This window comes from Oncorhynchus gorbuscha, linkage group LG15, assembly GCF_021184085.1.
Source record: "Oncorhynchus gorbuscha isolate QuinsamMale2020 ecotype Even-year linkage group LG15, OgorEven_v1.0, whole genome shotgun sequence".
Classification (NCBI taxonomy): domain Eukaryota; kingdom Metazoa; phylum Chordata; class Actinopteri; order Salmoniformes; family Salmonidae; genus Oncorhynchus; species Oncorhynchus gorbuscha.
This window is the reverse complement of record NC_060187.1, coordinates 69940486-69966165: the sequence shown is the minus strand read 5'-3', so window position 1 is coordinate 69966165 and position 25680 is coordinate 69940486. Positions and strand designations below refer to the sequence as shown.

Below are 25680 nucleotides of genomic sequence, written 5' to 3'. Positions count from 1 at the left end.
GGACACAATGGAGTTGTCAACTGTGATGGCGAGATCATGGAACGGGCAGAATGGGCAGTCCTTCCCCGGGAGGAAGAGCAGCTCCGTCTTGCCGAAGTTCAGCTTGAGGTGGTGATCCGTCATCCACACTGATATGTCTGCCAGACATGCAGAGATGTGATTCGCCACCTGGTCATCAGAAGGGGGAAAGACATTTGGGAAATCTGGGAAAAACGAGCTCCACTGGGAGAATTTGTTTTGAATGGTCATCCTACTCAGAATTCCAAGTGGGGAACTCTGGCCTCTTGCTAGGACTCCGAGTTTCCGACCTGAAGATCACTGACGTCATGATTCAACCCCCCCCCCCGAGTCCCATTTTGTCTTGAAAGCACCCTAATATCGAACAAACGATTGAAATGACAGGCTACTTTGACACTGACAAACTGAGAATTTGAGATCAATGAAAACGACCTTGTCTTGAATCCATCAATAGCCTAGGCCTAGATTTGTGCAGACACATATTGTATTATGAGGAAGAAATTATAGTCCTAAACATGCTTTCCAGTTTCACTGACTCACCCAATGATGCTCCGTTCACTTGCTGGTGATGGCCTATGTGTTCGTGCCAAAAGCCTCTCTCTTGTTTTACTTTGCAGTTGGACAGGATTCAGACCCCTTGACTTTTTCCACATTACGTTACAGCGTTATTCTAAAATTGATTAAATACATTTTTTTCTTCATCAATCTACACACAATACCCCATAATGACAAAGTGAAAACAGGTTTTTTGAAATTTTTGCAAATGTATTAAAATAAAGTACAGAAATACCTTATTTACATAAGTATTCAGACCCTTTTCTATGAAACTCAAAATTGAGCTCAGATGCAACCGGTTTCCATTGATCATCCTTGATCAAATCAAATCAAACGTTGTCACATACACATGTTAGCAGATGTTAATGCGAGTGTAGCGAAATGCTTGTGCTTCTAGTTCCGACAATGCAGTAATAACCAACAAGTAATCTAACCTAACAATTCCAAAACTACTACCTTATACACACAAGTGTAAAGGGATAAAGAATATGTACATAAAGATATATGAATGAGTGATGGTACAGAACGGCATAGGCAAGATGCAGTAGATGGTATCGAGTACAGTATATACATATGAGATGAGTAATGTAGGGTATGTAAACAAAGTGGCACAGTTTAAAGTGGCTAGTGATACATGTATTACATAAAGATGCAGTAGATGATATAGAGTACAATATATACCCTACATTATTCATCTCATATGTATATGTATGTAAACATTATTAAGTAGCATTGTTTAAAGTGACTAGTGATAAATTTTACATCAATTCCCATTATTAAAGTGGCTGGAGTTGAGTCAGTGTGTTGGCAGCAGCCACTCAATGTTAGTGGTGGCTGTTTAACAGTCTGATGGCCTTGAGATAGAAGCTGTTTTTCAGTCTCTCGTTCCCTGCTTTGATGCACCTGTACTGACCTCGCCTTCTGGATGATAGCGGGGTGAACAGGCAGTGGCTCGGGTGGTAGTTGTCCTTGATGACCTTTATGGCTTTCCTGTGACATCTGGTGGTGTAGGTGTCCTGGAGGGCAGGTAGTTTGCCCCCGGTGATGCGTTGTGCAGACCTCACTACCCTCTGGAGAGCCTTACGTTTGTGAGCAGAGCAGTTGCCGTACCAGGCGGTGATACAGCCCGCCAGGATGCTCTCGATTGTGCATCTGTAGAAGTTTGTGAGTGCTTTTGGTGACAAACCAAATTTCTTCAGCCTCCTGAGGTTGGCGCTGCTGCGCCTTCTTCACAATGCTATCTGTGTGGGTGGACCAATTCAGTTTGTCTGATGTGTACGCAGAGGAACTTAAAACTTACTACCCTCTCCACTACTGTCCCATCGATGTGGATAGGGGGTGCTCCCTCTGCTGTTTCCTGAAGTCCACAATCATCTCCTTTGTTTTGTTGACGTTGAGTGTGAGGTTATTTTCCTGACACCACACTCCGAGGGCCCTCACCTCCTCCCTGTAGGCCGTCTCGTCGTTGTTGGTAATCAAGCCTACCACTGTAGTGTCGTTCCGCAAACTTGATGATTGAGTTGGAGGTGTGCATGGCCACGCAGTCGTGGGTTAACAGGGAGTACAGGAGAGGGCTCAGAACGCACCCTTGTGGGGCCCCAGTGTTGAGGATCAGCGAGGTGGAGATGCTGTTACCTACCCTCACTACCTGGTGGCGGCCCGTCAGGAAGTCCAGTACCCAGTTGCACAGGGCAGGTCGAGACCCAGGGTCTCGAGCTTGATGACGAGTTTGGAGGGTACTATGGTGTTGAATGCCAAGCTGTAGTCGATGAACAGCATTCCCACGTAGGTATTCCTCTTGTCCAGATGGGTTAGGGCAGTGTGCAGTGAGGTTGAGATTGCATAGTCTGTGGACCTATATGGGCGGTAAAGCAAATTGGAGTGGGTCTAGCGTGTCAGGTAGGGTGGAGGTGATATGGTCCTTGACTAGTCTCTCAAAGCACTTCATGATGACGGAAGTGAGTGCTACGGGGCGGTAGTCGTTTAGCTCAGTTACCTTAGCTTTCTTGGGAACAGGAACAATGGTGGCCCTCTTGAAGCATGTGGGAACAGCAGACTGGGATAAGGATTGATTGAATATGTCCGTAAACACACCAGCCAGCTGGTCTGCGCATGCTCTGAGGGCGCGGCTGAGGATGCCGTCTGGGCCTGCAGCCTTGCGAGGGTTAACACGTTTAAATGTTTTACTCACGTCGGCTGCAGTGAAGAAGAGTCCGCATGTTTTGGCTGCGGGCCGTGTCAGTGGCACTGTATTGTCCTCAAAGCGGGCAAAAAAGTTATTTAGTCTGCCTGGGAGCAAGACATGTTGTTGTTGGACGCAGTGCGGAACATATCCCAGTCCACGTAATGGAAGCAGTCTTGAAGCATGGAATCAGATTGGTCGAACCAGCGTTGAACAGACCTGAGCTTCTTGTTTTAGCTTCTGTCTGTAGGCAGGGAGCAACAAAATGGAGTCGCGGTCAGCTTTTCCGAAAGGAGGGCGGGGGAGGGCCTTATATGCGTCGCGGAAGTTATAATAGCAATGATCCAAGGTTTTACCAGCCCTGGTTGCACAATCGATATGCTGATACAATTTAGTGAGTCTTGTTTTCAGATTAGCCTTGTTAAAACCCCAGCTACAATGAATGCAGCCTCAGGATATGTAGTTTCCAGTTTGCAAAGAGTCAAATAAAGTTCGTTCGGAGCCATCAATGTGTCTGCTTGGGGGGAATCTATACGGCTCTGATTATAATCGAAGAGAATTCCCTTGGTAGATAATGCGGTCAACATTTGATTGTGAGGAATTCTAAATCAGGTGAACAGAAGGACTTGAGTTCCTGTATGTTGTTGTGACCACACCACGTCTCGTTAACCATAAGGCATACATTCCCGCCCCTCTTCTTACCAGAAAGATGTTTGTGAAGAAACCAGCTGGCTGCACCGATTCCGTTAGCGTCTCTTGAGTGAGCCATGTTTCCGTGAAGCAAAGAACGTTACAGTCTCTGATATGTTTCTACAACTTGACCTGTGGTAAATTCAATTGATTGGACATTATTTGGGGAAGGTTACCAAAAAGGAGACCTGAAAATAGCTGTGCAGCGATGTTCCCCATCCAACCTGACAGAGCTTGAGAGGATCTGCAGACAAGAATGGGAGAAACTCCCCAAATACCGGTGTGCCAAGCTTGTAGCATCATACCCAAGAAGACTCGGCTGTAATCGCTGCCAAAGGTGCTTCAACAAAGTACTGAATAAAGGATCTGAATACTTTTTGGGGGAATTAATTAATGAATTTGCAAAAATGTCAGAAACACATTTTTGCTTTGTTATGATAGGGTGTTGTGTGTATATTGATGAGGGAGAAAAAAGCAATTTAATCCATTTTAGAATAATGCTGTACAGTAACAAAATGTGAAAAAAGTCAAGGGGTCTGAATATTTTCAGAGTGCACTGTATATTGATTGCCTATAGCTGACAGATTAGAGTCTTCTCTGTTCAGCAGGAGACATTTGCTTTCCAACCTGTGTTTTCCCGTGATTGTAGGCTATTTGAAATATTGCGAAAGGCCAGTTTTGTCTGCATGCTGTTTACTGACAGATTTGCAGCTTGTTCCCAACTGTAGGCTAGGCCTTGTCCGGCTCATATTAAGTACTTAATGAGTACTTAAGCATAAGTACTAAGCATAAAACAATACAGATATTCTTGATTTAATAAATGTATGCATAAGATTTAAATCACTCCTGAAGCTCTTGAATATTTGTTGGTTTTATCATCTTAAATATTGTTGGATTCTGGGTTAAACTTGGAACATTGCTATCCTAGAGACTGGTTTTTACATCAGAAGTTAATGGTTATCGGTAGGAATCAGATGGCTTTGGAATGTGCTGCGTGGACGGGAGGAAGTCACAGGATTGCTATAGGGGAGACAGATGGACATCTGTAGATTAGGCAAATGAGGTGTTGAGGCCAGGTCAGATCTCCTTAAGGGAGAAATTATGGTTTATTACCCTATTACTTTGTCTTCCTGCCGAGCCATAATAGATGTAAGGATTGGAGAGAAGGAGGAGTGCATCTAAATTGGAGTGTATATACTTGTGTTGGTGGAAACATGCTTCGTCTGATGCAGCTGTATTGATCCTCTGGGTAGAATAAACCTGGTTAAGCTTTCATAGTGTTTGTAGAGTTTTTTTACTCTCAGAATTAGAACCTAACAGTATTTATGTGTCATTGTGTCATTATTATTAAGCAATAAGGCCCGAGGGGGTGTGGTATATGGAAATATAGTATATATATTTGTGGTATATTGGCCATATAATGACAAACCACCAAGGTGCCTTGTTGCTATTATAAACTGTTTACAAATGTAATTAGAGCAGTAACAATAAGTGTTTCGTCATCTGATATACCACGGTTGTCAGCCAATCAGCATTCAGGGCTTGAACCACCCAGTTTATAATGGCCAGTAATCTCTGCTGGCTCAGTCAAGTCACGTTATTACTGACTAATCTTTTAAGGTCTGCCTTGCTTTTAAAGGTTGGGTTGTTCACTTGAATGAAAGGGTCATGTGTTTGTGTTGCACATGCTATAGCTGAAAGCATGGGACAGTCTTGTGCAGGATAATGAAAGGAGATTATATATTACATAACAGGGAACGAAGACACAAACTCATATTTACTGTTGTTTTCCAGGAGATTAACAGCTGAATAACACAAATCAAGGCAAATTATTCAAAATTCATTTATTCAAAACATGAAGACATTGTCGTTTTGGCATGATTCTTGGATGCCTATGAGGAACATACAGTGCCTTTGGAAAGTATTCAGACCCCTTGACTTTTTCCATATTTTGTTACGTTACAGCCTTATTCTAAAATGTATTAAACCCCTCATCAATCTACACACAAAGGCACATACCCCAATACCCCATAATGACAATGCGTCGCTGCACAGCTATTTTCTGGTCTCTCCAGAGATGTTCAATCGGGTTCAAGTCCCGGCTCTGGCTGGGCCACTCAAGGACATTCAGAGACTTGTCCCAAAGCCACGCCTGTGTTATCTTGGCTGTGTCCTTAGGGTCGTTGTCCTGTTGGAAGGTGAACCTTCTCCCCCAGTCTGAGGTCCTCAGCGCTCTGGAGCAGGTTTTCATCAAGGATCTCTCTGTACTTTGCCCTGTTCATCTTTCCCTCAATCCCAACTAGTCTCCCAGTCCCTGTCACTGAAAAACATCCCCACAGCATGATGCTGCCACCACCATGCTTCACCATAAGGATGGTGCCAGGTTTCCTCCAGACGCGACGCTTGGCATTCAGGCCAAAGAGTTCAATCTTGGTTTCATCAGAAAAGAGAATCTTGTTTCTTATGGTCTGTCTTTAGGTGCCTTTTGGCAAACTCCAAGCGGGCTGTCATGTGCATTTTACTGAGGAGTGGCTTCTGTCTGGCCACTCTACCATAAAGGCCTGATTGGTGGAGTGCTGCAGAGATGGTTGTCCTTGAAGTTTCTCCCCATGTGACCATCGGGTTCTTGGTCACCTCCCTGACCAAGGCCCTTCTCCCCCGATTACTTAGTTTGGCTGGGCAGCCAGCTCTAGGAAGAGTCTTGGGGGTTCCAAACTTCTTCCATTTAAAAATGATGGAGGCCATTGAGTTCTTGGGGACCTTCAATGATGCAGACATTCTTTGGTACCCTTCCCCAGATCTGTGCCTCGACACAATCCTCTCGATGCTCTAAGGGCAATTCCTTAGAGCATCGACATGCATTGTCAACTGTGGGACCTTATATAGACAGGTGTGTGCCTTTCCAAATCATGTCCAATCAATTGAATTTACCCCAGGTGGACTCCAATCAAGTTGTAGAAGCATCTCAAGGATGATCAATGGAAACAGGATGCACCTCAACTCAATTTCGAGTCTCATAGCAAAGGGTCTGAGTACTTATGTAAATAAGGTATTTCTGTTTTTGTTTTTTATACATTTGCAAAAATAAACAGTTTTTGCTTTGTCATTATGGGGTATTGTGTGTAGATTGCTGAGGATTTGTATTTCTTTAACTTCTTGGTGCACCCATGCCGTTAGCGGGATCTTTTTCGTCAACATCTGCTGAATTGCAGAGCGCCAAATTCAAATTAAATTACTAAAAATATTTACTTTTCATGAAATCACAAGTGCAATATAGCAAAACACAGCTTAGCTTGTTGTTAATCCACCTGGCGTGTCAGATTTCAAAAACGCTTTACAGCAAAAGTTATCCAAGCGTTTGTTAGGACATCTCTCTCAGCAGACAAAACATTACAAACAGCTAGCAGCAAAGTAGATTGGTCACGAAAGTCAGAAAAGCAATAAAATGAATCGCTTACCTTTGATGACCTTCAGATGTTTGCACTCACAAGACTTCCAGGTACACAATAAAATGTTCCTTTGGTTCGATAAAGATAATTTTTATATCCAAAAACCTCCATTTGGTTGGCGTGTTTTGTTCAGAAATCCACAGGCTCGTGCAGGTCATGACGGGCAGACGAAAATTCCAAATAGTATCCGTAAAGTTCATAGAAAATGTCAAACTTTTTTTATAATCAATCCTCAGGTTGTTTTTACAATAAATAATCAATATTTCAACCGGACTGTAGCTTTTTCAATAGGAGAGAGAGAGAAAATGTCTGCTCCAAGCTGCTGCGCATGCAAAACTCTGCTGGCACCCAGCCATCCACTGACGCGATGTGATCGTTCTCGCTAATTTTTCAGAATAAAAGCCTGAAACTATGTTTAAAGACTGTTCACACCATGTTGAAGCCATAGGGAAAGGAATATGGTTGATATCCCTTTAAATGGAGGGAAGGCATGCAATGGAACAGGGAAATTTGTTTATCTTAGGCACTTCCTGGTTGGATTTTCCTCAGGTTTTTGCCTGCAATATCGGTTCTGTTATACTCACAGACAATATTTTGACCGTTTTATAAACTTTATAGTGTTTTCTATCCTAATCTGACAATTATATGCATATTCTAGATTCTGGGCCTGAGAAATAGGCAGTTTCATTTGGGTACGTTTTTCATCCAAACATTAAAATACTGCCCCCTACACTCAGCAGGTTAATCACATTTAACATTTACATTTAAGTCATTTAGCAGATGCTCTTATCCAGAGCGACTTACAAATTGGTGCATTCACCTTATGACATCCAGTGGAACAGTCACTTTACAATAGTGCATCTAAATCTTAAAGGGGGGGGGTGAGAGGGATTACTTATCCTATCCTAGGTATTCCTTAAATCAATTTTAGAATAAGGCTGTACCGTAACGTAATAAGGCTGTAACGTAACAAAATATGGAAAATGTCAAGGGGTGAATACTTTCCGAAGGCACTGTATATGGATGGCAATATAATGATACCCAGTGTGTGTTGTTGCTTGTGTCCTGTCCTTTAGGTGATTGAGTCTCTGGGCATCATGATCTACAAGGCGCTGGACTACGGACTGAAGGAGAACGAGGAGCGGGAGCTGAGCCCACCCCTGGAGCAGCTCATAGACCTCATGACCAACATGGGTGAGGCCGAGAGAGACGCCTGCCCTGACGAAGGTTACGAGGCGACCGAGGAAGAGGAGGAGGCCGAAGACGACCCCATCAACATCTGTAATGTTCGTGGCTACAGGGACATCCTGAGGGTAGGCAGCTGTTGATTGGGGGAGGATGGTGGTTGATGATGATTAAAAGCCAAAATGTCACTACATGGGTGAATGACAGGGTTAATAAGGAAATAGGTTTTCTGCTGTCAAGCCATCAAGTGCAGTCAACTACAAAATTGTGGTGATCAGGTCAGGGTCATGGTACTGGAGCCTGCAATTGTTGTATATGGGTCTTCCCTCCAGTAGTGTTGAGACTATAATCTATACTAGATCCACCCAGCATGTTCAGTAGTGGAGACTATAATTTATACTAAATACACCCAGCATGTTCAGTAGTGTTGAGACTATAATCTATACTAGATCCAGCCAGCATTTTCAGTAGTCGAGAATATAATCTATACTAAATCCACCCAGCATGTTCAGTAGTGTTGAGACTTATCTATACTAGATCCACCCAGCATGTTCAGTAGTATTGAGGCTATCGTCTATACTAGATCCACCCAGTTTGTACAGTAGTGGAGACTATAATCTATACTAAATCCACCCAGCATGTTCAGTAGTGTTGAGACTATAATCTATACTAAATCCACCCAGCATGTTCAGTAGTGGAGACTATTGTCTATACTAAATCCACCCAGCATGTTCAGTAGTGGAGAATATTGTCTATACTAGATCCACCCAGCATGTTCAGTAGTGGAGACTATTGTCTATACTAGATCCACCCAGCATGTTCAAAAGTATTGAGACTATTGTCTATACTAGATCCACCTAGCATGTTCAGTAGTATTGAGACTATTGTCTATACTAGATCCACCCAGCATGTTCAATAGTATTGAGACTATTGTCTATACTAGATCCACCCAGCATGTCCAGTCGTGTTGAGAGAACAGACATCATACTAGATCCACCCAGCATGTCCAGTCGTGTTGAGAGAACAGACATCATACTAGATCCACCCAGCATGTCCAGTAGTGTTGAGAGAACAGACATCATACTAGATCCACCCAGCATGTCCAGTAGTGTTGAGAGAACAGACATCATACTAGATCCACCCAGCATGTCCAGTAGTGTTGAGAGAACAGACATCATACTAGATCCACCCAGCATGTCCAGTCGTGTTGATAGAACAGACATCATACTAGATCCACCCAGCATGTCCAGTCGTGTTGAGAGAACAGACATCATATCATACTAGATCCACCCAGCATGTCCAGTCGTGTTGAGAGAACAGACATCATACTAGATCCACCCAGCATGTCCAGTAGTGTTGAGGGAACAGACATCATACTAGATCCACCCAGCATGTCCAGTCGTGTTGAGAGAACAGACATCATACTAGATCCACCCAGCATGTCCAGTAGTGTTGAGGGAACAGACATCATACTGATCCACCCAGCATGTCCAGTCGTGTTGAGAGAACAGACATCATACTAGATCCACCCAGCATGTTGGGGCGGCAGGGTAGTCTAGTGGTTAGAGCGTTGGACTAGTAAACGGAAGGTTGCAAGTTCAAATCCCCGAGCTGACAAAGTACAAATCTGTTGTTCTGCCCCTGAACAGGCACTGTTCCTAGGCCATCATTGAAAATAAGAATTTGTCTTGTTAAATAAATGTATAATAAAATATGTCCAGTAGTGTTGAGAGAACAGACATCATACTAGATCCACCCAGTGAGTCCTTAGATGCCCCAATGATGTTTAAATAACCATAGCAGTGGTGGGAGGACAATGTTTTTTTTAAATGAGCATTATTTCTATGAGAGAATATTGGATGACTGTCATTCATATTCCATTCACCCATTTCAATGTAGCATCGATAGGTTCAGACTACTACATGATACTCAAATTTTCCCTATTCCCATCATGAGGTTGCTACAACCTAGACTATGAATGAAAGTTTGCAGCGTAGAGAAAAATCTGAGGTGACAGAAAGTGACACATTCAATACCACCTTGCACACTCTTGTCCGCATCTAGCTGATCTAGGGTGTAATCATTAGTCCAACAGTTTCAAACAAAAGTTTCTATTGGACAAATTAATGTCTGATTATCCCCGTTTCATTCCATTTAAGAAACGTTTTTCAACAGAATCGGCGGAATGAATACACCCCTGATCAAGTGTAAACACAGTTCACTTTCATAGCAGCCACTTTGTATTTCTTCTCACATCTATGCGTTTTCCTCCTCTCACCTTTTTCCTTCGCTTGTGGACTTCAATGCACAACACATCAACTGTAGGAGACCAGGTAAAAAAACAAAGCGTTCCAAGCTAAACCATATTATAACCACTACACACAGCCTACATCGTTGTCACCAGATTAGTTAAAGTAACATCATAGTCAATATAGCTAATAGAACTAACGCATTAGTAAACCCGCTACAGTCATGCAGTAATGTTAGTGTACAGTGAATCAGTAAGCAGTTTAGCAGTTACACCAGTGGGCCCAGGTGACAATAAATCAGTAAAACCAAAAGCTTACCTTAACTTGAAAGAGTTCCAGTGTTGTGTTGGATAGTCAAAGCCAGCTAGCTCGCACAGATCCCTCTGTTTGAGCAGGGTGTTTGAGTAGGCTAATCTAGCTAGCTGCATTTTCTAGCTCCAGTGAAATTTTAGTAAGTGAAACTGATAGTGAAAAAAAATGAAGAAATCACTCTCTTGCTTCTCCTACATTTTTAGCGTATGCTTGCGGTACTAGATTCATTTTCTGATCCTTTGATTGTGTGGATAACATGTCAGTTCATGCTGCAAGAGTTTTTACAGGTTGAAGGACATCCTCCGGAAGTTTTCATAATTACTGTGTAAGTCTATGGATGGGGGTGAGGACCATGAGCCACCTAGGTTTTGTATTGAAGTCACTGTACCCAGAGGAGGACGGAAGCTAGCTGTCCTCCGGCTACACATGGTGCTACCCTAGAGTGCTGCTGAGGCTACCATAGACCTTCATTGCAAAATAGTATGTTTTAATCAATTATTTTGAGACATGTGAATATATTTCGTATAGTTTTATCTAAAAAGGGTCATTTTTTAAATACAAAAAATATATCATGTTTTTATGAAATTCACTGAGGATGGTCCTCCCATTCCCCATCTGAGGAGCCTCGACTGAACTGTAGTCTTCAGCCTTCCATCCGACCCGGCCCGAGGAGGACAGACATGACAGTGATAATGATTCTAGAGACTGGGCCCAGGGGATGGAACCAGGTCTCCATAGCGACTGCTAGCAAGGTTATCTGAGGCTATGGACATCTGAGCTGCCTGGGTGACAGTGTCACTGTTGTCTTGCCAGCCCTACTGCCTGATGGCTGGATGTCTCTTCTAATAGCTGTCATCCTCTCTATCCTCCAGTCCACCCTTGTCTTTCTCTCTGTCTGATGTTAACTACAGAGCCTTACCCTAAAGGAACTGCCTCTCTCTCTCTCTCTCTCTCTCTCTCTCTCTCTCTCTCTCTCTCTCTCTCTCTCTCTCTCTCTCTCTCTCTCTCTCTCTCTCTCTCTCTCTCTCTCTCTCTCTCTCTCTCTCTCTCTCTCTCTCTCTCTCTCTCTCTCTCTCTCTCTCTCTCTCTCTCTCTCTCTCTCTCTCTCTCTCTCTCTCTCTCTCTCTCTCTCTCTCTCTCTCTCTCTCTCTCTCTCTCTCTCTCTCTCTCTCTCTCTCTCTCTCTCTCTCTCTCTCTCTCTCTCTCTCTCTCTCTCTCTCTCTCTCTCTCTCTCTCTCTCTCTCTCTCTCTCTCTAGATCTCTTCTAGATGTTTCACAACATTTCAGATGTATGTTACTGTGTGATTTATAATCAGGGCTTTTCTCCTATATCAGCATGACTCTATTAAAGATGAATGGGTCAGGGAATATTGAGATTATGATGCTACTGGGGAAAGACTCCCTAATACCTAATTCTCCATTTCTGCTCCAGGCTTCCTCCTCTACACAGCAGCACCATTTATCTAATGCAAATATTGTCGGTTCAGGGAATTTACTTGGTGGGCAAGATTGCAGATGAGACGGCCAACCATTTTCTGTTAGAATTTGAGGCGCTACATGGGATGGGAAATGCAGTGGACTACTGGTGCCAAGATCATGCCAAGAGCACCTTCTGTTCATCTTAGAGAAACAAGGACATACAGTATTTTGTCATCTACTGTCACAAGGATACGTTCTGTCATCTGCTGAATTACCATATTTACAGTATCTACAATGTTTTACTTACAGTACTACTTCTTTCTCCCTGTCTGTCTGTGTCTGTCTGTAGATGTGTGTGTCTCACCTCCCCAGCCCTGGCGATGCCCCCAGCCACTACCAGGCTGTGTGCCGTGCTCTCTACGCTGAGACCAGGGAGCTACGCTCCTTCCTGGAGAAGATCAAGAGTGCCAAAGAGGTGAGGCTATCTACACATCAATGCGTGACCAACTGGGTTCAAACCCCCTGTCTCCAGTGTGCAACAAGACTGTGTTAGTCCACTGAGCTAAAGGTTAGGAATTAGCTTGGGCAGGTAAAGAAAGTCTTCAGGTCTCAGGAAAGGTTACTCATCGTGTGAGGATGGTTCACCAAACCACCTCCATTTACCAATGCTCACAACACACTACGCAGTAACTTACTGCATAGGCCCTCAGCTTGCTTACATAGTGGTTCTGTTCCATTGTCTATACTAGCATACTACTTAGCATGTATTACCAATACATTGCTTTATCCTATGTGGTATGCTAACCAGTGTGGATATTGGAACAGCTCCGGTCTGTTTCTGGGACCTGATTGACATCTCATTCTCAGGCTCCAGTGCACATAGGACCACTAAAAGGTGAATCTGAATGGTCATCGGCATTCACCACTACACAACCTTGTACTGTAAATCAGACATACATGTAGACCTAGGACATATGTTCAGAGGTCATGTGACTGGAGAGACATTCATTCAGGAGATTAAGCAGCATGACATTAAGGTGTTTCACATGCTTCAGAGAACTGATCAACATGGCACACTACGTACATGTCCTGTAATAGATCCTACTGTATATCAGCCTTGAGTCGTGTGCGTGCGTGCGTGCATGCGTGCTACAGTGGAGAAGGAATGCAGGTTACTGTGTGTGCGTGCGTGCGTGTTACAGAGAAGGAATTCCAGTTAATCTGTGTGTGTGTGTTACAGGAAAGGAATGCAGGTTACTGTGTGTGTGTGTGTGTGTGTGTGTGTCACAGAGAAGGAATATAGGTTATTCTGTGTGTGTGTCTGTGTGTGTTACAGAGGAGAAGGAATGCAGGTTACTGTGTGTGCGTGCGTCCGTGCGTGTGTGTTACAGAGAAGGAATTCCAGTTACTCTGTGTGTGTTACAGGAAAGGAATGCAGGTTACTGTGTGTGTGTGTGTGTGTGTGTGTGTGTGTGTGTGTGTGTGTGTGTGTGTGTGTGTGTGTGTGTGTGTGTGTGTGTGTGTGTGTGTGTGTGTGTGTGTGTGTGTGTGTGTGTGTGTGTGTGTGTGTGTGTGTGTTACAGTGGAGAAGGAATGCAGGTTACTGTGTGTGCGTGCGTGCGTGTTACAGAGAAGGAATTCCAGTTAATCTGTGTGTGTGTGTTACAGGAAAGGAATGCAGGTTACTGTGTGTGTGTGTGTGTGTCACAGAGAAGGAATATAGGTTATTCTGTGTGTGTGTCTGTGTGTTTTACAGAGGAGAAGGAATGCAGGTTACTGTGTGTGCGTGCGTCCGTGCGTGTGTGTTACAGAGAAGGAATTCCAGTTACTCTGTGTGTGTTACAGGAAAGGAATGCAGGTTACTGTGTGTGCGTGCGTCCGTGCGTGTGTGTTACAGAGAAGGAATTCCAGTTACTCTGTGTGTGTTACAGGAAAGGAATGCAGGTTACTGTGTGTGTGTGTGTGTGTGTGTGTGTGTGTGTGTGTGTGTGTGTGTGTGTGTGTGTGTGTGTGTGTGCGCATGTCACAGAGAAGGAATATAGGTTATTCTGTGTGTGGGTGTGTGACAGAGAAGGTATGCAGGTTACTCTGTGTGTGTGTGTGACAGAGAAGGTGTGTGTGTGTGTGTGTGTGTGTGTGTGTGTGTGTGTGTGTGTGTGTGTGTGTGTGTGTGTGTGTGTGTCACAGAGAAGGAATATAGGTTATTCTGTGTGTGGGTGTGTGACAGAGAAGGTATGCAGGTTACTCTGTGTGTGTGTGTGACAGAGAAGGTACTGTGTGTGTGACAGAGAAGGTATGCAGGTTATTCTGTGTGTGTGTGTGGGTGTGTGACAGAGAAGGTATGCAGGTTATTCTGTGTGTGTGTGTGGGTGTGTGACAGAGAAGGTATGCAGGTTATTCTGTGTGTGGGTGTGTGACAGAGAAGGTATGCAGGTTACTCTGTGTGTGTGTGTGTGTGTGTGTGTGTGTGTGTGTGTGTGTGTGTGTGTGTGTGTGTGTGTGTGTGTGTGTGTGTGTGTGTGTGTGTGTGTGTGTGTGTGTGTGTGTGTGTGACAGAGAAGGTATGCAGGTTATTCTGTGTGTGTGTGTGGGTGTGTGACAGAGAAGGTATGCAGGTTACTCTCTGTGTGTGTGTGACAGAGAAGGTATGCAGGTTACTCTCTGTGTGTGTGACAGAAGGTATGCAGGTTACTCTGTGTGTGTGTGTGTGTGTGTGTGTGTGTGTGTGTGTGTGTGTGTGTGTGTGTGTGTGTGTGTGTGTGTGTGTGTGTGTGTGTGTGTGTGTGTGTGTGTGTGTGTGTGTGTGACAGAGAAGGTATGCAGGTTATTCTGTGTGGGTGTGTGACAGAGAAGGTATGCAGGTTACTCTCTGTGTGTGTGTGACAGAGAAGGTATGCAGGTTACTCTCTCTCTGTGTGTGTGTGTGTGTGTGTGTGTGTGTGTGTGTGTGTGTGTGTGTGTGTGTGTGTGTGTGTGTGACAGAGAAGGTATGCAGGTTATTCTGTGTGTGTGTGTGGGTGTGTGACAGAGAAGGTATGCAGGTTACTCTCTGTGTGTGTGTGACAGAGAAGGTATGCAGGTTACTCTCTGTGTGTGTGTGACAGAGAAGGTATGCAGGTTACTCTCTGTGTGTGTGACAGAAGGTATGCAGGTTACTCTCTCTCTGTGTGTGTGTGTGTGTGTGTGTGTGTGTGTGTGTGTGTGTGTGTGTGTGTGTGTGTGTGTGTGTGTGTGTGTGTGTGTGTGTGTGTGTGTGTGTGTGTGTGTGTGTGTGTGTGTGTGTGTGTGTGTGTGTGTGTGTGTGTGTGTGTGTGTGACAGAGAAGGTATGCAGGTTATTCTGTGTGGGTGTGTGACAGAGAAGGTATGCAGGTTACTCTCTGTGTGTGTGACAGAAGGTATGCAGGTTACTCTCTGTGTGTGTGTGTGACAGAGAAGGTATGCAGGTTACTCTCTGTGTGTGTGTGTGACAGAGAAGGTATGCAGGTTACTCTCTGTGTGTGTGACAGAAGGTATGCAGGTTACTCTCTGTGTGTGTGACAGAAGGTATGCAGGTTACTCTCTCTCTGTGTGTGTGTGTGTGTGTGTGTGTGTGTGTGTGTGTGTGTGTGTGTGTGTGTGTGTGTGTGTGTGTGTGTGTGTGTGTGTGTGTGTGTGTGTGTGTGTGTGTGTGTGTGTGTGTGTGTGTGTGTGTGTGTGTGTGTGTGTGTGTGTGTGTGTGTATTACAGAGAAGGAATGCAGGGTTTGCTATAGGACAAATCTGTGCTCAGCTTTTGGAATTGTCCCCATGAACCACATACTGGATGCTACTCCCCAGGGACCCATCCAGCCAAGCAGCACTCCCCCTCCACAGTAGTACGTCTGAAAGGAGCGAAGGAATTGGACAGTTATATAATTCACTATTACAAAAGAGAGTGGAGAGTCTTATTATGAGGAGACGGTAAGAGCTATGAAGAAGGGGAGACAAGTGTCAAGCTCTGTGGTTCAGGGGGCTACAGACAGTGCATCCAGTTTAGTTAGCCTATCTGGTGTATGCAACCAGATGTGAATAGGCCAGGATGTAGTCTAGTCTACTGTATGTGGAGGCAGAGACATCTAGAACTATAGCAGTAGGGATGGGACTAAGGATCTGCTGGACCGTGCAATCTCTGGTCAAGATGCTTGGCTGTTCAATGTGGGATCAAGTTTACGTTTGTGTGTTTCTGTCTGTGCGTGTGCACATCTCTGTGTGTGTGATACCAGGAGAAATAAGATGAGCTTTCGCCCCTGCATCATTCCCCTCCCCCACTTGTCCTCCTCTGTCTTGCAGCGAGGCAGAGATGTGTTGTCCCACAGGGGATTTAGCTAGCTAGCTACAGGACAGCAGGCAGAGAGAGAAACCCTTTCTTTCATAACAAAGAGCTCTATAACAGGACAGAAGGACACTATTAAAAACATAGTTGTAGCTGAATCACCAAAGCCACTGCAGTTCCTATTTGCTTGGGGTTAAATACTATAAGTTAGAAAAGAGATGGTATTGTGTTGGTCGTACAAATGAGCACCGGGTGTTAAGTCCAACATCATCTCACCCTGGGCTCCTCTGCTCAGAAATGTCCTTTAAAAAAAACGTGTGTCGACAATCATGTTATTCACGGACAATGGTAAGGCTTTCTGTTTTATGCTATGTCATGAAAAGGGAATATGTACCAAACTCTTAATGGTAGAGAAGGCAGACACCTTAGCAAATGCCCTTCCAGTGTAGTGTGAGTTATGGCTCTGTATTTCCAGTGAGAGGAGAGGCCCTATAGTAAATCTCCTGTCAGGGGCTGTAGCAGAGAGACTCTCATGATTGCTCCATCAAACACCGGTGGGATGCAGGTTGACGCCCCCTCTCTCACCACAAATAACAGGGAGAGAGAGGAGGCTTTCCAGTCTGCTGCAGTACAGATCCCTCAGTGTCCTGTCCTCTAATGAACTCCTGAATCAGGAAGAGAAGGGATGCAGGTTGCTCACTGCTTCATTGGTTGCATCCCAATGCTCTCAAAGTGCACTTGCTCACTCCTTCCCACACATTTAAAAGCAGTGGATTGGTTTTAGCAGGGGCTAGCTAAGAGAGTTCCCACACTATTTCATACAGTCATCTTAACCATGGCTTAAAGCTATAATCTCTGCTATGCATACACTGGCAGAACCATGCTTTATTCCCTATGGCTACAATGATGATTTTCAGTCACTGATGAAAATGGACTGGGAATGTGTGTGGTGGGAATGTACCATCATGCTAGTTGGTGACTTGGCAGGTTGTGAAGGCTCTCGTTAACTGTCATTGATAATCGAAAAGGTATCGATTTGTGGGTGTGACTGATAGCAGGGCTAGCTACCCATGCTAATGCTGTGGTGTCAATGAACTTGATTAACATCAACATGAAAGGATGAAACCTGTGGCTTTGAGGTCAGTTACTTAAAGGTCCAATGCAAGCTCTCAATATCAAACAATTAAGTACCTTACTGTTTAATTAAAAATGGTTAAAAAGAAGCAAAAAGTTTCTTAGCAAAGAGTAAATTCTCAAGCATGAATTTTGCGAGGACTGTCTGGGAGTGGTCTGAGTGGGGAGGGGAAAAACTGAACACTAGCTGTTATTGGCAGAGAGGTTTGGAACCATCTGTTGATGTCACCAAGCAGGCCAAAACTCTATCGCACAAAAACAGACAAATTTCAAACACTGAAAGGGCATTGTCATTTTCACAATTACAGTATTATTCCAACCTCAGTGTGGAAATATATATAAAACACAGGAAAATCAATGTTTGACTGCACTGGGCCTTTAAGCGCTCATCTTTTTCTCACTCTGATCGTCCCCACCTCTCTCGTAGAATCTTCGGAAGATGGGTGGCGAGCCGTCTGAGGATCCCAGCAGAGGCCTAAATGAGCTCCAGAATGCGGACTGGGTAGGTGACCAGCTCTTTATTACCTGGCAACACCCTTAGGACAGGTTTCCCCAGACTCATTAAAACCTACTCTTGGACTAGCATGTTTGTAGCCCAGGTGTTGCGTATGCCTCCTAGAGAGGGAACGCAACACCATGCTACAGCTCAACCCCCCGTGGAGTAAAAGAGGTATGGGATTGTAGGTGCGAGTAAAGATGACAAAGGCAAAGAATTTACAGTTGACTGGGAATTTGCTTCCTTATCACAGGCTGAATGGAACCAAAGCAAAGAAAGTAAATGTCAAAGCCCCCGTTCCTACCGTCCCACTAACTTAGCACCACCTGGTGCGCTAACCAAACTATAGGGGGTGGTCCGCCCAGGTCTTACCTAGTGTGTATAGACAGTAAATACGCGTTATGCCCGCAAGACTCTTGCCTAAGCACTCCCTAGGGCCCCCGGGAACAAAAACAGGACATAGTCATCAATAACCAACACAGGACATACTAATCAGCAATAACCAACGCAGGACATACTAATCAGCAATAACCAACACAGTACATACTAATCAGCAATAACCAACACAGTACATACTAATCAGCAATAACCAACACAGTACATACTAATCAGCAATAACCAACGCAGGACATACTAATCAGCAATAACCAACACAGGACGCTCTGGATAAGAGCGTCTGCTAAATGACTTAAATGTAAATGTAAATGTAATCAGCAATAACCAACGCAGGACATACTAATCAGCAATAACCAACGCAGGACATACTAATCAGCAATAACCAACACAGGACATACTAATCAGCAATAACCAACACAGTACATACTAATCAGCAATAACCAACACAGGACATACTAATCAGCAATAACCAACACAGGACATACTAATCAGCAATAACCAACACAGGACATACTAATCAGCAACAACCAACACAGGACATATTAATCAGCAATAACCAACACAGGACATACTAATCATCAATAACCAACACAGGACATACTAATCATCAATAACCAACACAGGACATACTAATCAGCAATAACCAACACAGGACATACTAATCAGCAATAACCAACACAGGACATACTAATCAGCAATAACCAACACAGGACATACTAATCAGCAATAACCAACACAGGACATACTAATCAGCAACAACCAACACAGGACATACTAATCAGCAATAACCAACACAGTACATACTAATCAGCAATAACCAACACAGGACATACTAATCAGCAATAACCAACACAGGACATACTAATCATCAATAACCAACACAGGACATACTAATCATCAATAACCAACACAGGACATACTAATCAGCAATAACCAACACAGGACATACTAATCATCAATAACCAACGCAGGACATACTAATCATCAATAACCAACACAGGACATACTAATCAGCAACAACCAACACAGGACATACTAATCAGCAACAACCAACACAGTACATACTAATCAGCAATAACCAACACAGTACATACTAATCAGCAATAACCAACACAGGACATACTAATCAGCAATAACCAACACAGGACATACTAATCATCAATAACCAACGCAGGACATACTAATCATCAATAACCAACACAGGACATACTAATCAGCAATAACCAACACAGGACATACTAATCATCAATAACCAACACAGGACATACTAATCATCAATAACCAACACAGGACATACTAATCAGCAATAACCAACACAGGACATACTAATCAGCAATAACCAACACAGGACATACTAATCAGCAATAACCAACACAGGACATACTAATCAGCAACAACCAACACAGGACATACTAATCAGCAACAACCAACACAGGACATACTAATCAGCAATAACCAACACAGTACATACTAATCAGCAATAACCAACACAGTACATACTAATCAGCAATAACCAACACAGGACATACTAATCAGCAATAACCAACACAGGACATACTAATCAGCAATAACCAACACAGGACATACTAATCAGCAACAACCAACACAGTACATACTAATCAGCAATAACCAACACAGTACATATTAATCAGCAATAACCAACACAGTACATATTAATCAGCAATAACCAACACAGGACATATTAATCAGCAATAACCAACACAGTACATACTAATCAGCAATAACCAACACAGTACATACTAATCAGCAATAACCAACGCAGGACATACTAATCAGCAATAACCAACACAGGACATACTAATCAGCAATAACCAACACAGGACATACTAATCATCAATAACCAACGCAGGACATACTAATCATCAATAACCAACACAGGACATACTAATCAGCAATAACCAACACAGTACATACTAATCAGCAACAACCAACGCAGGACATACTAATCATCAATAACCAACACAGGACATACTAATCATCAATAACCAACACAGGACATACTAATCATCAATAACCAACACAGGACATACTAATCATCAATAACCAACACAGGACATACTAATCAGCAATAACCAACACAGGACATATTAATCAGCAATAACCAACACAGGACATACTAATCAGCAATAACCAACACAGGACATATTAATCAGCAATAACCAACACAGGACATACTAATCATCAATAACCAACACAGGACATACTAATCAGCAATAACCAACACAGGACATACTAATCAGCAATAACCAACACAGGACATACTAATCAGCAATAACCAACACAGGACATACTAATCAGCAATAACCAACACAGGACATACCAAGCAGCTCTATTCTCTCAGCAACAAACAACACAGGACATACTAATCAGCAATAACCAACACAGGACATACCAAGCAGCTCTATTCTCTCAGCAACAAACAACACAGGACATACTAATCAGCAATAACCAACACAGGACATACTAATCAGCAATAACCAACACAGGACATACTAATCAGCAATAACCAACACAGGACATACTAATCAGCAATAACCAACACAGGACATACTAATCAGCAATAACCAACACAGGACATACTAATCAGCAATAACCAACACAGGACATACTAATCAGCAATAACCAACACAGGACATACTAATCAGCAATAACCAACACAGGACATACTAATCAGCAATAACCAACACAGGACATACCAAGCAGCTCTATTCTCTCAGCAACAAACAACACAGGACATACTAATCAGCAATAACCAACACAGGACATACCAAGCAGCTCTATTCTCTCAGCAACAAACAACACAGGACATATTAATCAGCAATAACCAACACAGGACATACTAATCAGCAATAACCAACACAGGACATACTAATCAGCAATAACCAACACAGGACATACTAATCAGCAATAACCAACACAGGACATACCAAGCAGCTCTATTCTCTCAGCAACAAACAACACAGGACATATTAATCAGCAATAACCAACACAGGACATACTAATCAGCAACAAACAACACAGGACATACTAATCAGCAATAACCAACACAGGACATACTAATCAGCAATAACCAACACAGGACATACCAAGCAGCTCTATTCTCTCAGCAACAAACAACACAGGACATACTAATCAGCAACAACCAACACAGGACATACCAAGCAGCTCTATTCTCTCAGCAACAAACAACACAGGACATATTAATCAGCAATAACCAACACAGGACATACTAATCAGCAATAACCAACACAGGACATACTAATCAGCAACAAACAACACAGGACATACTAATCAGCAATAACCAACACAGGACATACTAATCAGCAACAAACAACACAGGACATACTAATCAGCAACAAACAACACAGGACATACTAATCAGCAACAAACAACACAGGACATACTAATCAGCAACAAACAACACAGGACATACTAATCAGCAACAAACAACACAGGACATACTAATCAGCAACAAACAACACAGGACATACTAATCAGCAACAAACAACACAGGACATACTAATCAGCAATAACCAACACAGGACATACTAATCAGCAACAAACAACACAGGACATACTAATCAGCAACAAACAACACAGGACATACTAATCAGCAATAACCAACACAGGACATACTAATCAGCAACAAACAACACAGGACATACTAATCAGCAACAAACAACACAGGACATACTAATCAGCAACAAACAACACAGGACATACTAATCAGCAACAAACAACACAGGACATACTAATCAGCAACAAACAACACAGGACATACTAATCAGCAACAAACAACACAGGACATACTAATCAGCAACAAACAACACAGGACATACTAATCAGCAACAAACAAAACACAGGACATACTAATCAGCAACAAACAACACAGGACATACTAATCAGCAACAAACAACACAGGACATACTAATCAGCAACAAACAACACAGGACATACTAATCAGCAATAACCAACAACACAGGACATACTAATCAGCAACAAACAACACAGGACATACTAATCAGCAACAAACAACACAGGACATACTAATCAGCAACAAACAACACAGGACATACTAATCAGCAACAAACAACACAGGACATACTAATCAGCAACAAACAACACAGGACATACTAATCAGCAACAAACAACACAGGACATACTAATCAGCAACAAACAACACAGGACATACTAATCAGCAATAAACAACACAGGACATACTAATCAGCAACAAACAACACAGGACATACTAATCAGCAACAAACAACACAGGACATACTAATCAGCAACAAACAACACAGGACATACTAATCAGCAACAAACAACACAGGACATACTAATCAGCAACAAACAACACAGGACATACTAATCAGCAACAAACAACACAGGACATACTAATCAGCAACAAACAACACAGGACATACTAATCAGCAACAAACAACACAGGACATACTAATCAGCAATAACCAACACAGGACATACTAATCAGCAACAAACAACACAGGACATACTAATCAGCAACAAACAACACAGGACATACTAATCAGCAACAAACAACACAGGACATACTAATCAGCAACAAACAACACAGGACATACTAATCAGCAACAAACAACACAGGACATACTAATCAGCAACAAACAACACAGGACATACTAATCAGCAATAACCAACACAGGACATACTAATCAGCAACAAACAACACAGGACATACTAATCAGCAACAAACAACACAGGACATACTAATCAGCAACAAACAACACAGGACATACTAATCAGCAATAACCAACACAGGACATACTAATCAGCAACAAACAACACAGGACATACTAATCAGCAACAAACAACACAGGACATACTAATCAGCAACAAACAACACAGGACATACTAATCAGCAACAAACAACACAGGACATACTAATCAGCAATAACCAACACAGGACATACTAATCAGCAATAACCAACACAGGACATACTAATCAGCAATAACCAACACAGGACATACTAATCATCAATAACCAACGCAGGACATACTAATCAGCAATAACCAACACAGGACATACTAATCAGCAACAAACAACACAGGACATACTAATCAGCAACAAACAACACAGGACATATTAATCAGCAATAACCAACACAGGACATACTAATCAGCAACAAACAACACAGGACATACTAATCAGCAATAACCAACACAGGACATACTAATCAGCAATAACCAACACAGGACATACCAAGCAGCTCTATTCTCTCAGCAACAAACAACACAGGACATACTAATCAGCAACAACCAACACAGGACATACTAATCAGCAATAACCAACACAGTACATACTAATCAGCAACAACCAACACAGGACATACCAAGCAGCTCTATTCTCTCAGCAATAACCAACACAGGACATACTAATCAGCAACAACCAACACAGGACATACCAAGCAGCTCTATTCTCTCAGCAACAAACAACACAGGACATACTAATCAGCAACAACCAACACAGGACATACTAATCAGCAACAACCAACACAGGACATACCAAGCAGCTCTATTCTCTCAGCAACAAACAACACAGGACATACTAATCAGCAACAACCAACACAGGACATACCAAGCAGCTCTATTCTCTCAGCAACAAACAACACAGGACATACTAATCAGCAACAACCAACACAGGACATACCAAGCAGCTCTATTCTCTCAGCAACAACCAACACAAGACATACTAATAATCTCTTTTCTGAGCAACAGAACACTGGCTTCTATAGCTGGAGAAGGAGTCTGTATTGAGATACAGCTGTATCCTGACGAGGGGGTGGGGTCAGCTCCAATTAGCTAGTTGGGGGAATTTCAGGAAGCCATCCTGAAACACACATACAAACAAAACCACAACACAGAAACTGGGGAACTTAACACAGGAGTATCTAGGCTTCATCTGGGTCTGGAAATTGGCCCTATAAGTGTTAAATCATTGCATTAGTACTGTGTTGCTATATGATTTCTGTCCCCCTGCATCCCCCAGGCTAAGTTCTGGATGCAGGTGATGGGAGACCTGCGGAACGGGGTGAAGCTGAAGAAGGTCCAGGAGCGCCAGTACAACCCTCTGGCCATCGAGTTCCAGCTCACGCCCTACGAGATGCTCATGGATGACATCCGCTCCAAACGCTACAAACTACGCAAGGTCATGGTAAGACTGTCAGGTGTCTTAAAAGCATGGTTTGTTGTTTTAATGTAGTTATGCTCTCTCTTAATCTGTGTGTGTGTGTGTGTGTGTGTGTGTGTGTGTGTGTGTGTGTGTGTGTGTGTGTGTGTGTGTGTGTGTGTGTGTGTGTGTGTGTGTGTGTGTGTGTGTGTGTGTGTGTGTGTGTGTGTGTGTGTGTGTGTGTGTGTGTGTGTGTGTGTGTGTGTGTGTGTGTCCTTGCACCTCCAGGTAAACAACGACATACCACCAAGGTTGAAGAAGAGCGCCCATGAGGTCATCCTAGACTTCATCCGGTCCAGACCTCCTCTCAACCCTGTGAGTGCACAGCCTATAGAAACAACAGATATACTTTACATCAACTAGCAACCTCTTTGGTGTTGGCATGGTGGTGGGCTGAACCATAGAGATACAACTCTGTTCTGTCTCTTTGGACTGAACATAGTACCATAGAATGAAATAAGAAGACAACTATTAGCTATGTATGTAAAGTATATCTCTTATCTATATGGGCTGTACAGTTGTAGGGTTTAGAGAGGAGAACATGGGGCATTTTCTCTCCTTCTAATCCTGTTAGTGTACAGTACTGTATAATGAATGTACTATATACTATACGATAGTACATTCTATGGTACCTGTCCCACTTTCCTCTCATTCTGGTGTCTTCTAGTCTTGCCATGCCATCCTTCCAAGTCTCGTTCATCACTGGAACTTGAGGAAGCCTGGGAATTGGTGCTAGGGGTGTCCCCGTTCCATTTAAACCACAAGCTACTGAACCCATCTTTAGTCAAAGAAAGAGTTTTTTTATATCTCCCTAAAAATACAGGTAGTTCAGGATTTGGGGTTCTGGGATATGATTATTCTGATTGGAATGAGGGGTGATTGATAGATGTACAGCTCCAGTTGATGATCTGATTATCAATGCTCTCTGCCCCAGCCTCTCTGCCCCAGCCTCTCTGCCCCAGACTCTCTGCCCCAGCCTCTCTGCCCCCGCATCACTATCCCAGCCTCTCTGCCCCAGCCTCACTGCCCCAGCCTCACTGCCCCAGCCTCTCTGCCCCAGCCTCACTGCCCCAGCCTCAC

At 43.2% G+C, this 25680-nt stretch overlaps 1 protein-coding gene across 3 annotated transcripts in view; it reads left to right on the top strand.

Annotated features, from left to right (window-relative positions):
• The window catches only part of LOC123997902 (protein spire homolog 1-like), a 55095-nt gene that overhangs the window by 17419 nt on the left and 11996 nt on the right, over positions 1–25680 (top strand). For all 3 annotated transcript variants that reach the window (XM_046302596.1, XM_046302597.1, XM_046302598.1), the window contains exons 3-7: positions 7971–8207; positions 12409–12534; positions 17913–17987; positions 24421–24585; positions 24829–24915. In XM_046302596.1, the coding sequence (XP_046158552.1) occupies positions 7971–8207; positions 12409–12534; positions 17913–17987; positions 24421–24585; positions 24829–24915 (690 nt within the window). The remainder of the gene's footprint in view (positions 1–7970; positions 8208–12408; positions 12535–17912; positions 17988–24420; positions 24586–24828; positions 24916–25680) is intronic.